Here is a 14385-nt window from a genome sequence, read left to right on the forward strand (position 1 = left end):
GAAGAAAAATCTAACCTGGAAATCCCGTAAGATGTCATATTATTAACCTAATTCCTCAGTTTTGTATGATTATGACTTTATGGTTCAGTTTCATTTCTGACCTTGACAATAATTTTACAACAACCTTATTACAAATGTAAAATTATTTTATATAAAATATGCAATATAATAATACAGAACACAGAGTCATAAGAGGCAATTAAAATATGTTCAAAAGGCAAATTTTTCTAATTCTACTAAAACCCCAAATGCCAAAATCAAAAATAAGACTGGGATTCTTTTATGCTTTGAATAAATCTTGTTTGATGAAATGCATGGAAAACAAAAACAGTCAGGGAACACGCAGTCTAGCATTCCTTTTAATAGGAACTCACTGTCCCTAGAGAAGTTTCTGTATACAGAAGACTAATTGCCCTGGACCACAGCTCACAGCCATGCCAACATGCTGTTCCACTCATCACACACAGTTTGGGTTTTCTTCTGGACTATTTATAATAATCACCAATTTCACTGACTTCATAAGTCTCTCCTACATCTTGAAGGTATCTAACATTGCCAAGCATTCTGCTAAGGGCTGGTTTTCCCCCACAACTTATGAACTCTTGAACTGAAAGCCATCCAGATGAGAAAGGCAGGGAGCCACGTCTGCAGACTAATGGGCAAGTTGAATGTCTTTCTCTGGATAGCAAAGAGGACATCTGCTTATCAGATAAGCTCTGGTTACAGAAACCATTTTCTCTTTTATAGAATGACTTCTCCATCTCCTCAGGAGCCTATGAATCCTCTTCCCAGAGTGGGCAAATCGAGAAAGGGTTCTGGTTGGAATACCAGAAAAGAAAAATCTCCTTCCTTCCAAGGTAATGAGCATCAGGAGTGACAAAAGCCTAAAGTAATGCCATAGTAAGAAGAAAACATTCCCAAGAACAAAGGCAGCACAGTCAAAAAGAGAGGTTTGAAAACATCCATTGGCATCCTGAATGCCACCACCCATGAGAAGAGCTATGACAATTCCTATTTATTTGAGTTAATAAATGAACATAAATAGGTCAGGTGCTAGAAAAAGACAACTAGGTAGCATTGATAAAATAGATACCCCTGGACTCCATGATTTTTCCTGCTCTATGGAATCTCTTCAGCAGCCTTCTCAGAGTAAACTTCTCCCACTGGCACCTGCGAGGACATCCTTTGCCTTCACTTGCTTCCCCGTCATTCTTTCTGAGCATCTCTTGCATTTCCTCTGCAGTATATACCTTTCTTTCTTCATCTCGTTGCATGATCTTTTAAAATCCAGACTCTTTTTAAAATATTTGTGCATGATCTTTTAAAATCTTGTTCGGAAGTATTCTGTGCCCAAGAAACTTACTAAAATGCACTCTCTACATTCCTATCCAGGTTGTCTAAAAATGCATGCCAGAGTTACAACTCTAGAGCTCTTCCCATGCCTCTTGAAATACCTTTCCATTTAGGTCCGTGTATATTACAGATATCAAATTGGACGGCACCCAGTCTTCACTAGATTTATGCATTCCAAAACGACAAGGTTCACTTTTTCCTAAGTTCCTTTTCATTTACAATCTTTCTTTGCTGTTTTGGCTGAGATTCAGAATGAATAATAATAATAATAAAAAAACCTCAATCCCCACTTTATCTTTTAGGAAATGAATTGTGGGGATGTCTCCTTACTTACTAGTACCTCTTTTTTAACACAAATTCCTTATAGAGTCCAGAGCGCTTGGAGAAGAAGAACAGTGGGAGCAGGGGTGGTTTTGTTGCTGGGAGTTTGAGGAATTTCACTATTGTCAACTGGACTAATCATCTGGAAGCATTTGTCTCCCCAGATGCAGAGTATCAGGGTCATGGGCCAGCAGCATGGAGTCTTCTGGTTACTCTGGTTCTTTTAACTTCCTTCTGCAATTTCAACTATTGCTGCTATCCTTGTCATGGCTGCCGCCATAATGTATCAAATATGCACTTATATAAAATGATATGGATGCACAAGTGATACACATCCAATCAATAAATATATTTTGGCCTGACAGATTTAGGAAAGTGTGAACAAACATTTAACTAACCTCAACTGCAATTGCTAAAGAAACTTCTTTGCTGTCTCTTCTCAGTTTAGCTCTGCGCAGGACAGTTCTCTTTCCGATTACAGCAAAGTGCTACTAAAGAGATCCTAGCATATTTTTAATATCTCATTAATCTGAATAGTTACTTATTTCAAGTGATGTATGATGGAAAAGTAAGCAGATTATTATGGTCATATTTATTACTTTATTTTATGGATCACATTAATTAATGGAAAAAATGTTAGAAAACAAATATTATGAAAAATCTAAAATGTATGACAAACTCGTGCTTCAATGTGCCATACTTTAAAAAAAGAGAAAAAGCCAACCCGGGCATGTAGCATGTTTAAAGGCAGAAAAAGGACAGTGAACTATGATACCCGTACCGTTTGATATTTCAAACACATTATCCAATTAAGCTAGAGAAAATGTCGTTTGTGTGGCTGTGACTCAAAAGACTCTCAAAGTGCCGGTAACTTCTTTATTCACTCCAGCTGTGATTACATATTTGTTCAGATATCTGACAAAAATTAAGACACACACACGTACACATATTTAAAACATACACACACCACACACCATCTATACTTTCACAGTCCCATATTCTTTGCCCTAGTTATTCCACCGTCAGAATCTACCATTAAGATATGCACTATCTGGGCAGAGAAAGGTACTCTAAATTTTAGCCCTCTGTGAAAGTAAGAAGAACAACAAAAATGGGGAAAATCTATCAGCATCAACTTTTTTTGGAGAAAAGCTATTTCTGACACACTGTCAGGGCCTACCAGGCAGTGCATGAGACAACAATGTCTCCAAAGGCAGGCAAGTGTTTCTCAGGCTACACAGAGCCAGTGTCCAATGGTGACACTATGACAGTTCAGGCAACCAGGCAACGGAGCGTGTGAGCTCATTCTGCCTGTGTTTGTGCCCAGGCCAGCCCTCTTGAGTGTAAAGTATCTGGATTTAACTCTTCTCGCTAGAGCAGGTCTTAAGAAAGAGGTGGTTAATAGCTTGCTAATAAGTTAGATCTATCCTCAAGGGTCTCATTGGGGAAAAAAAATAAAAAAACCTGAAGGGGATATTATTTACAATCAGGCTGGTTGAGATGGGTCAAATTGGCTGCCAAAAATAAACAATAGTGATAAAACTTCAGTGAGAAGCGATTATGAACATGGTTAAAGGAATTAGGAGGAGAAGGAGGAGTGAAACTGGAAAAATTCTGGAAGCAAATATTGAGTTCATTTTCCATTCCACACAGGACTTTGGCATTCTGACCATTTGTTCACTGAGTGAACAAATAGCAATATATGGAGGTAAGGTTAATTTTGGTTTTGAAATAAAGAAGATGTTCTCGATGGAATTCAGATGCTATACTTGAAGCACAATAGCTCAACGAGGAGCAGAGTCCACTGAAATCAGGTTAAAGCTGTAGATTTCCAAAAGAACTAGAAACACTACAGCACGCTATATGTTATAGGTTGAATCGGCATCATTTTAGAGAAAGAAAGTTTTACATTTTGAAAAAGGAGAGCACTTATGTTGATTTTTTTCCTCAAATGGTTAAATGAGCAAAAATCCAACATTTGGATTTATTCTCTGGGATTTAGAGCTGATGGGTGTTTGTATCCTTGGCTGTGCCGATCGGCGCAGCTGTGAAAATCAGAAGCCAAAGCACAGAGTTCTTTCATTTTTGCAAAAGTATACTTTACTTGGTCGTAAAATATTCAATGTTCTTAAGATTAAATATCTGAATATTGCTTCTGAAGGAGCAGCTGTCACCTTAAATCTAAAGTCTAGTTTGTTTACTGGCTGTATTTTATATCCTTTAGAAAATGACACAAAATGGCAATAAAATCATTGTAAGTATTCTACAGGGGAAAATAAATGCCCCTTGGTTACAGTGTACATATCTTGATACATAATTCCAGTTTATTTTCCCTGGAATTATGTTAAATATGTAAAAAGCCTTTTCTCATAAAGGTAAAAATGCTAGATGTTTCCAAGTTGTAATTTAACATTAGTGTCAAGATCACTTCAGAAAATAAGCTACGGTTACTATTTCATTTCTTTTAAGTGTCATTGAGCATACACTATGTGAGTTCAGACATAAAATAACTTACATGATTTTGTATCAGTTCCATATGAGATTAAAAATAATTTATAGTCTACATGTGTAAAATGAACTGATGCTATGTAACTGTGTTTTCTTCTTTTTTACATTGTTTTATATTATCATTCAATAATTGTTTCATGTAATTGTGAAAGAATTCGTCTCAGTAAGTTAAGATGTAGAAACTAATACAGTCTATGGATTCTTAAAGAGCTGTGATCAATATCCTTGTAGGTAGTTCTTAGAGTCATATTGACAAAATTACAAAATATGCCAAAATAATTTGATAATATTTCTGTCCACAGGTATGAGAAGATATAATAATGTGTAGGGTTATTTGTCTGATTTCACTTTTCATGAGTGGATTTTTAATTTTTTTTTAACTTTTAAGAAATCAGTATTAGGCAGTCTTCTCAGATGAAGTAGAATAAAAAATAAATATTCTGAAAATACTTATCTTAAACATTGACTTTGGAATGCAAGGGTTTTAAACTTCTTTTAATGCAAAACTTTAAAATTTTCAAAATATTATAGTAAATTAAGATTAGTAAGTAAAAAGAAGAATGAAAATAACTCTTTCATATTTAGGTCTCCTCATAAGATATTATTTCCAAAGTCCAATTCAATAAGATGAAAAATATATAAAATTAGAAATGAACTTATTTTTGTTTTAGATAAAGCAGTCAATCTTTACCAATTGTGCAATAAACATTTAATTCTTCACTTCTATAATGTGTATGTTAGAAATTTAATCATGTATTTTCATTTTTATGTCACGGCTTATTTTCTAAATTCTTCTTTGTATTTAATACACCCTTTAAAACAATTCCTATGACTTAGAATTTCAAGACAGTTTTTTATCCAATATATCACACTTACTTTTTGTGATAGTCTTGCATATAATAGTAGAATAATTCTTGTGTACAGCTTTCATAAGTTACAGTTATTTGGAGATTCAAGATAAATCAAAAATTATGAAAATCATTTTACAGGTAAGAGTGTTTCAAAAATATATAGCTGAGAGTTTTCATATATGTATAAATTAAAAACATGAGTCCATTTAAACCAGGAATTACTAATGATTGTTTACCACCAAATATAAGTACAAGTGAATCTACAGAAAATGTATAAGATTGGACAATAGTAGTTATTTTAGGAAGGACCCTAGAATCTTTAAAATGTTGCTAACAATCACATCTCAACATATAGTAAAAGCAATCAAAATAGCTCTTCACGCTTTTCTTAAGGAAACCACACATAGCTATAATAAAATTAACTTAATCCCTCAAAGTTAATATTTTATACATTATAATTGAAATAATTTTAATAACTGAATTTAATAACAGAATTTAATAACAGAATTAAAAATATTTCTTAAGTCTATTATATCATTTAAAATTTACAGTGTGTTAGGTTTAAAAAAACAAAACTGCAATTTTTCCTCTTCAGCTTACCAATAATACATAAACAATGATAAAGCCAGAGGCAAGAGACTTCTTGCTTAGTTTTTGTGGGAAGCTAACCCTTTCATAGTAAGTTTGTACTAACCTAATTATTATGGACAAATAAAACTACTATTTTGACACACACATATGGGATTAATAATTTTGTCATTTTATTTTTAAGAAGAGCTAAGTTCCTATATTTTACATATTTACTAACTTTATATATATGGAGTAAAAAGGACAATTTTTGGAAATTGTGGAACACATTCTTCCACAATTATATGCAACAATTATTTAATGATAATAAAAAAAACAACAAAAAATGTGAAAATAAGAAAAGATAGTTACTTAGCATCAGTTCATTTTACATATGTATCCTATAAATTATTTTTAATCCTAAGAAACAGTGATTTAAAATCATTTAAATTAGTTTATATGCAAATATAAATACATAAAAATTTTTACGAAAGTCTTTCCATTGTTGTATGTCATGAAAATGTCCTGACATTATATTCTAATTTTAGTTTGATAATTGAATTTCACTTAGTTCTTGCATTCTTCTTTTTTTAAAAAAATATTTGCTCATAATAAGGTCTGAGTTTTAGATATAACAAAATTATATCCTCTACAGCTTAGTTAAAATAGACCATTATTCTTAGCGAAAGGAAAGGGCAAAATAGTACCAGGATCTTATTTTTAAACAATCAACAGAAGTGGCAACTATTAAGTTTGAATTTGAAATCCAGAAGTAAGAGATATGAGTGTCTTTTGAGCATTATTTTATGCAAAGCCATTAGCATTGCTATTACTATTTCCTTTTAATGTTTATTTTCAATTTTGTCTTATGGAGCACAATGTGCCCAAAGGATATACTACTTCTTACATGGGTGTTGGGCACACAGTGTCAAATGTCTTAAAAGTCTGGACAATGTAACTGTGATTGTCTTCCATTTTGTGTAAGTGAATTAATTTTCATGTTATCTTCAAAGCAGTCTAAGACTATGTACAATAGGAAATAAGAATGGCTTTCCTCTCATGTGCCAGACTTTCAACAAAAGGGAAAAAAATGATGGGGTAGTTTTATCTCTGAAACAGTGTGATATTATCAATAATTTGTATCAGTTTAATGAATGTTGTTTATAGGCTCCACAGTTCCATATTTTCTTATTAATTCATCTTCCACGTTCTTATGCATTTCTCTCTCTCTCTCTCTCTCTCTCTCTCTCTCTCTCTCTCACACACACACACACACACACACACACACACACACACACACACTGCAAATTGTTTGTTTTTTTGTAGAATATGGATATGAAAATTTCCAAATAGGCTAAATAACAAATTGAAACAGACTAGCTAAGGCAGAAAAATTTCTCAATTATTTGTTTAAGGTTTTGTCCTGCGATTAATTCATTGATTCAAGGACAAAGTGTGTCTCCTCCCCATTTACTGAAAGCTTCCTGTGAACCTGAGATCCGGATGTTCAGCTCCATCGTCTGTCTTCACACTGAGAGGAATAAAAGCTATGGGCCAGTCTCTGTACACCTGCTCTTGGCACCTTGAAGGCCCTGGATTCCCTGTGCAGCAGATCAAAACCCAGAGTGGAGTCAAACCCATCTAATAATGAAATTGTGTCTCAGTTTTTCCCTGTCTCCTCTCTTCTCCTGCTGCTTTCCATCAGGCAGAACACTTAATCACTAATTGGTTAATCTGTTATGGAGGCAAGTATTAATATTCTAATTTTGCAGACAAGGAATCAGGCCTCCTGCTGTGCCTCCCCTGGCCCTGGGTAAGGAGCTCTTCAGATGGGAGCTTCAAAGTAGGTGAGGTTGGCCTCCTGAGACCTCACTGCTTGCCTAAAGCCGCGCACAAGGGCTTCACAGAGCCTCCTTAGATCGCTGAGTTCCTGGCTCCCAGTTCCCTGCTCAGACCACCAGGCGACACTGCCTCTAATGACAAATTTTCCCATTCCACCCCAACTAATGCTCCAAGGACTTTCTTAATTGCGACTGATACCCTGGGATCCGGAAGCTTATTTGTAACTTGATGAAAGTGCACCAGTCTTGCCTGGGTTTCTAGGTTTTGTAGCTCTAAAAACTTGACAGTAACTTTGTCCTTAGCGAACACTGCAGGATAACCCTAGCCATGCAACAAAGAGACCTCGCAGTTCCTCTGTGCAGACTCCATGGAATCCATGGTGCCCAGAGGGACTGACTTAGTAGAGAATCAGGAGATGGGCTCCCTGCACTTGAACCAATGACCGGCTCTGACAAGCAAGAGAGGGAATTTTTCTTTAAAAGCAAAATATGTGGAAGACCAGAGCTGTGTTGCTTTAGGTCATAAGGTGGGACATACAAAAGATTATGAATGCGTATCTATGGGGAATTCTGTTTGCAATCGAACTTTCATTGCAGACTCACGAAATATGACATCTTGTGAGCAGATTTCATTCTTTTCCAGAAGTGTAGCTTTCCATGCAAATAAAAACTCATATATTTGCTTCCAATTCAAAAGGTTAGGATCTTATGGAGAAGAAAAATGAAAAGGTTAATATTTGACCTATATTTCATACCAGAAATGGGAGAGGCTTAGAGCTGTGTTCATGTAAAACGAACTTAAATTACTGGATATCATGTGTAAAAACCACCATAAAATCTTTGAGAATAGGGTTTAGGTTCTAGGAATGAAGCTTTGTTGCTTATTTCTTGCTATATCTGATTTGTAAATAAATTAGATCCAGACACAGTTGCTTGTTTCTTCGCACATCAGAATATCTAACCAAAATGTGGCATGGATCTTACTATATCTCTAATCGGGTCTAAGTTATATCCTAAATTCAGGTTCTTTCACTTAATACAGTGTGAGTACTGTGAGATGGTAAGAATCTCATGGTGCCTAATTACTAATCATGTAGCATAATTTGGAATAAAATAATCCAGTACAATTGGATTAATTTTCTTGAGCATTGAGTCTGTATTTAAAACAAAGATAAAGAAAAAGAATTCAAGAATTGACGTTAACTTTAAGGCAAGAAGGTGACAGCTCATAGGCCATTATTTTAAAAACTTTAAGGGATTTTTCTTTCATCCAGAAAATATAATCTACCTATATGCTGATATTTGAAATTTCTTTCCAATGCATATATATAGGGAAGATTATACGTAAACTTCTTTTCACTGAGGTCTCAAAAAAAAAAAAAAACATGCCGGAATCCCTTCCAATTCAGGTTTTGTAGCTCAGAAGGCCAATAATAGACCTGGCAATGTCTGTTAGGGGTCAGGAGGGATAGGAAGGAAGGTGGGTGAATAGCCATACAGGTGCCTGCAAATGAACTGCGTAATCCTCAATTTGCTCTAGGACAGGTCTTGTTTTATGATTCCTGTCCTCTACAGGACACAATTTAATACTGGAAACAAGTATAGAAAGGCTAAAGAATAAAATCTAGCACTCTCTATAAGTGTAGAAAAGGGGCAAGGGGATAATTCAGTTCAGAACAATTTTAAAGATTTCATAGAACAAGAGGCAGATAGAGTCAAGCATGAAGAAATAAACAGGTAGCTCTAAACTGCGTACTCAAGAATGGGCTAGATCGCGTGCATCTGCTGAGATTTGGAAAAGGGAGAAAGCTGGTTTAGTATTTGCTGGAATTTCAGCTGGTCACAGGATCCTACCAACGCCCAGGTACATGTCCACCACTTACTGTTATAATAGAAAATACTGTGGAAATCAAAGGCAATAAAAGAATCAAATATGTCGATAAGCCTGTAGTCCCACCTCTGAATTCTTCCAAAAGTGAAGCTCGCATATTTTTGGCATAATGTCATTATGAGCTTGAAAAGATGTTTAGAAGTAGAATGAATCTAATTGTTTGTGATCTATAATATTTTGTGATCTTTATTGCACCTTTAAAAAAATGAGAGCTAAAAGTACTTGCAGATGTTATCTCATTAATCTGTCCCAAATCCCTGTGAGCCAGGTAGTATAAGTATTCATAACCCAGTTTTACAGATAAGGAAATAGGCAGAGTAGTGAGAAATGACTAAGCCAAGGTTATGGGGCAAATAAAAGAGAGAATCAAAGGACCCTATGGTCACTGTGTTCTTGAGACCAGGATACCTTCCCCCTGGGCTCTCTGCTGGGGCCCCGGGACTGCAGGAACTGCAGGATGATTTGTAGCAGAAAGACAATGCTGGAGTCTCTGCTTTTTGTGTTATTTCAGTGCACATGTATTTAAGCACATTTTGCAAATTTTGTAAAAAAAAAAAAAAAGATACATTCCAGCAGTTTGTTCTGCAAAAAGATTTCTAAATCAAATGTTTCAGAAGTCTAAGAAGAATCCTGTGCAGAAGTACCAATAGCAGCCAAACTCCCAAAGAATGACATTGGATACAATCTTCACCTGCTTACTATTGCTGTGTTGTGATATGTGAAGTTCTTTCTTATAGTGCACCTTGGTAGGAGTGCAAGGAGGATGAGCTGAGGGGAATCTTTCCTGGCTCATATAGGCATCTCTTAGTAAAATACCTATATGATGATTTAAGTGTTGAAATAATGTTGAACACTGGTATATTAGAAAGGACAGGTCCCCTGTCTGCAAGACTAGGATCTGAACAATTTGAAATTTCCTCAAAGTTATGTTGAAAGGGATTTTTATGAGGACACACTTCCATTGACTTCACAACAACAACAACAACAACAAGAACAACAAAATGCTAAAGTTCAAAGGGATGGTGGTGGGAATAGAAATATCCTTCCAATGCTAGTTAACTAGTATTATGTCACTTGTTAGTAATTTGCATGCCACCGAGACCTGAGAGCCAAATGTGCTATGTATCTTCAGTTTTTTTTTTTCTCCTGTATGGTTCATTTCCACCAAATAATAATACTTCCTCAGACTTCATGATGGAACAACACTTAAAAGAATGGGCCACAGCTTCGGATTTCAATATGCTGTAAATTTAGATACTCAGAATATGTTATCATATGAAATTTCTTTGGGAACTCAAAATCAGCCCGTCTGCTGATGGACTTTCTTAGGAGGAAACTTGACTCTGAGATAATGCTCCTTTTAAAATACTTTTAAATATTTATAGACTATGTATGTTTCTATAGCTTGAAAGATTTTTCAGAGTTGGGGGGGAAGGAGGATAAGATGCCACCACTTCATTCACTTTGTGTGAGCTCATTTAAGCAAAGGAGTGTGCACTTCCCGAGGTATGCCCGTGTCCACGACACAGAACTCTTTCTTATCAACCGGTGATGTTTTCTAATGTTACCTGAGTAGAAATTATCACAGGCAGAATTCTGAATTACGTCGCTTGATTTGGTTCTTGGCAGTCTGAAGAGAGAGTTTCAAACAGAAACTTTCCCCCCATGTATTATCTTTGTGTACTTAGGCAAAAACTGAAACACATCCTCAACCCCCCTACCGCATTAGAAACATTAGTTATAATATGTTTGCAAAGCAACATTGAAATCTTTGAAATCACACTCATCTTATGCCCATACTTATCTATATATCCATGCACTACAATACACACAGCATTTACAGCAAAATATTTTCAAATACACATACCTCAACAATGGCACCACCGGGGAGCCTGAGAAAATGGCGGTACAGCTCTTGGAACCCACTGGGATAAACACTGTATATAGACACATGAGAAGTAACTTCTTCTGGACCAAGTGCAGACCCAGAGATTTCATTCTGATGTTGGAGGTCACAGCTGGAGACACTGGACTTGATGCCATGGCTTTTCCAGATGTAATCATACACTGCCACCTAGTGAAAACCAAAGCCCCCCCCCAACAGTCCCCCAGCCCCAGAAAGAAACAGAAAAAAAAATTAATTAACTTCTGGCAAGAGCATAACCGATTTTAAATGATTTTACAATAAATCTGAAAGTCTCTGCCATCTGCAGTACTTGCACTCAATTCCATGCATATTTTTATGGCATATATCTAAATAGTGAAGATAGACAAATCCCCGGTGTGTGCTCCATAAAGTTAATTCTACACAGATGAAGCTGTAATTGGCTCCCATATTAACCCAAAGTAGGAAGATCAAGCAGGCTGTAACGATGACAGTGTTGATTAACAAAAATGCTTACGGGTGGTTTTATGAATGGGTGTTTGTGATTTCTCATCCAAAAGAACTCTTTGCTCTTTTTAACTTACTTGTACTGTGCTGGATTCTAAGTTTCTGACATCACTAAGACAGGGCACAGGATGCATTAAAGATCCATTTTACTGAGGTGCACAGCCAGGACTTTTGTATGCTGTATGTATTTACTAGTTTTGCTTTGTGATAATTCTGACTTTCGTACTTATTGGACTTTATTCTCCAGTAGGTTTTCTCAGGTAACGATTTCATTGTCTAATATGAAGTACCCTGTGGGGCCTTCATTAATGTTAATTGAATTATGAATGAGTTGAAAGACACTTTCCTATTACATGTTTAAAATATTGGGGATGGATATTAGACTATACCCCTCTAAAATTTGTTCCTGGCTGACAAACTTCTGGTCTTCAGATACTTTGGTTGTCTTTTCTGCAATTTCTGAGTTATATACAAGCTTTCTAAAATTTTCCATCACCATATTCACAGGTACCCCTAGTTTCAGAAATAGAGAAAAGTTTTGAAGGAATTCTTTCCTCGTTGGCTCTTTCTACAACAGAAAGCATTTATCTATTGTTCCAAGTCCATGTCAAATGTGTGTTTATTTCAAAGTTAACTCCTCTTAATATGACTTACAAATACTTTAAATCATTAGAAATATGGATTTAATAACATAAAAGAAAATCCTGGCTAATCACTATTAAATTCAAGTCAAGTCTGTTATTAACAATAAGCTCTGAAGATTCCAGTTAGTGACTTTTCTTTTGGAAATTCAAAGGCCTGATTAAAATCTGGATGGACAGAAAAAGAAGTTGTGAATGTCCTGAAAGAATTTGAAGAACAAAAAAGAGGGACATCTCATATGATTAAAAACAGAGAATCCTTTGACAGATATGACTTTGAGACAATATAAACAGGTCCAGAGACTAACAATCTAGCAGGAATTCCCAGTAAGACATTGACCCACATTTAACTTCAGGTCAGTTTGATAGTGTCAGATGTGCAGAAGCAAACTTGCCAAAGTGAGGCTTGAGTTGGGTCTCGAGGAAAAAAGAAAGATAAGGAATCAATGTAAGTGTCCATCAATGGATGAATGAACAAAGAAAATGGGGTACATGTATATAATCGAATACTATCTGGTCGTGTTATGGTTTGGATATGAGGTGCCCCGCCCAAAGCTCCTGTGTTATTGCAGAAACATTGAGAGGTAAGATGATAAGATTATGAGAGCTGTACACTGTGTGCATGTGGCATGTGGCTGGAGGAGGTAGATGTGTGCCTGGAAGGGTGCATCTTGGGAATAGCCCATTTTTCTTTCTCTCTATTTCCCGGCCACCATGAGCTGAGCAGTTCCTTCCACCATGCCCCTCTGCCATGATGTTCTGCCTCACCTTGGGCCCAGAGCAGTGGAATTGGTTGACCTTGGACTGAATCTTGGAAACCATAATCTCAAAATAAACTTTTCCTCCTCTAAGGTGTTCTTATCAGATATTTTGATCACAGAAGAGAAAAAGCAGACTAACGACCCCTAAAAACGATAAAATTCTGTCATTCGCAGCAACCTCAATGAACCTAGAGGATGTTATGTTAAGTGAAATAATCCAGGCACAAAAAGACAAATACAGCATCGTCCCACTCATACTCGGGATCTACAAAGCTGATCTCATAAAAGTAGAGAGTAGTTACCAGAAGCTGTGGAGGAAATGATAGGGAGAGATTGATCAATAGGTACAAAGCCGTGGTCAGACAGGGGAACAAGTTCTAGTGATCTATTGCATTGTAGAGTAACTATGGTTAACAATATCGCCTTAAATATCTCAAAATAGCTAAAGGGAGGATCTTGAATGTTCTCACCACAAAGAAATGAACAGCAAATGAGGTGACAGACATGCTAACCACCTTAATTTGAGTATGACACATTATATGCATATATCAAATATCACACTGTACCCCGTAAATATGTCGAATTATATATAATGTGTCAAGTAAAAATGACAACATAGAAGCTTATCCGGTCCGGGTGGAAACTTAGCCGAAATAGAGGCGACAGTCCAAGTACTGAGGACATTCAATTCTACTAACTTCTTATGGGTGCTCCCAAGGTTCTGTGAAGGTTAACTAGGAAAGACATTTTAAGCCACGAAGGTCTAGTGCTAAAGCATCCGTGGTCCCTTCCAGAATTTCTAGAAGTCAGTGCTTAAGATCATCAGGACCCTCGGAACACCTAGCGGTAAGGCGTGCCCACGAGTTAAGGTTCCACTGCTGTTTGAGAACATGCTTCTGGAAAGGAAGAGAGAGCCACTGGAGGAGGGGGCGGGTGAATAACTCATGAAAGCTCCGTAGAAGTGGTTGAAGGAGCTGAGCCAGATGTTCACACAGGGAGAACCTCTTCAGTTACCTGCTGTTCTCAGGGCTTTCACTCTGGCCATGAAAACACCCTACCCTACGGGTAATTTGCTTCCCATTCTGACTTACCACCAAACACAGCCTCAAGCCATTGGGGATGCTTAGCTTTAAAACCTTCTTCAAAGCCTCCCTGGGGTTAAGAAAGTAGGACAAGGTAAAAAGGAAAAGGAAAAAGAAGGAGAAGAACCTGGATGTTTTATAACAGGGACCAAATCTCCAGGGCAGCTGATGAGAGGA

General features: G+C 36.4%; 1 protein-coding gene across 1 annotated transcript in view; it reads right to left on the reverse strand.

Moving 5' to 3' along the window:
• The window catches only part of LOC101968337 (uncharacterized), a 312858-nt gene that overhangs the window by 17991 nt on the left and 280482 nt on the right, over positions 1–14385 (reverse strand). The window contains exon 18 of the mRNA XM_005327522.2: positions 11200–11406. Within this exon, the coding sequence (XP_005327579.2) occupies positions 11200–11406 (207 nt within the window). The remainder of the gene's footprint in view (positions 1–11199; positions 11407–14385) is intronic.

This window comes from Ictidomys tridecemlineatus, chromosome 8, assembly GCF_052094955.1.
Source record: "Ictidomys tridecemlineatus isolate mIctTri1 chromosome 8, mIctTri1.hap1, whole genome shotgun sequence".
Taxonomy (NCBI): domain Eukaryota; kingdom Metazoa; phylum Chordata; class Mammalia; order Rodentia; family Sciuridae; genus Ictidomys; species Ictidomys tridecemlineatus.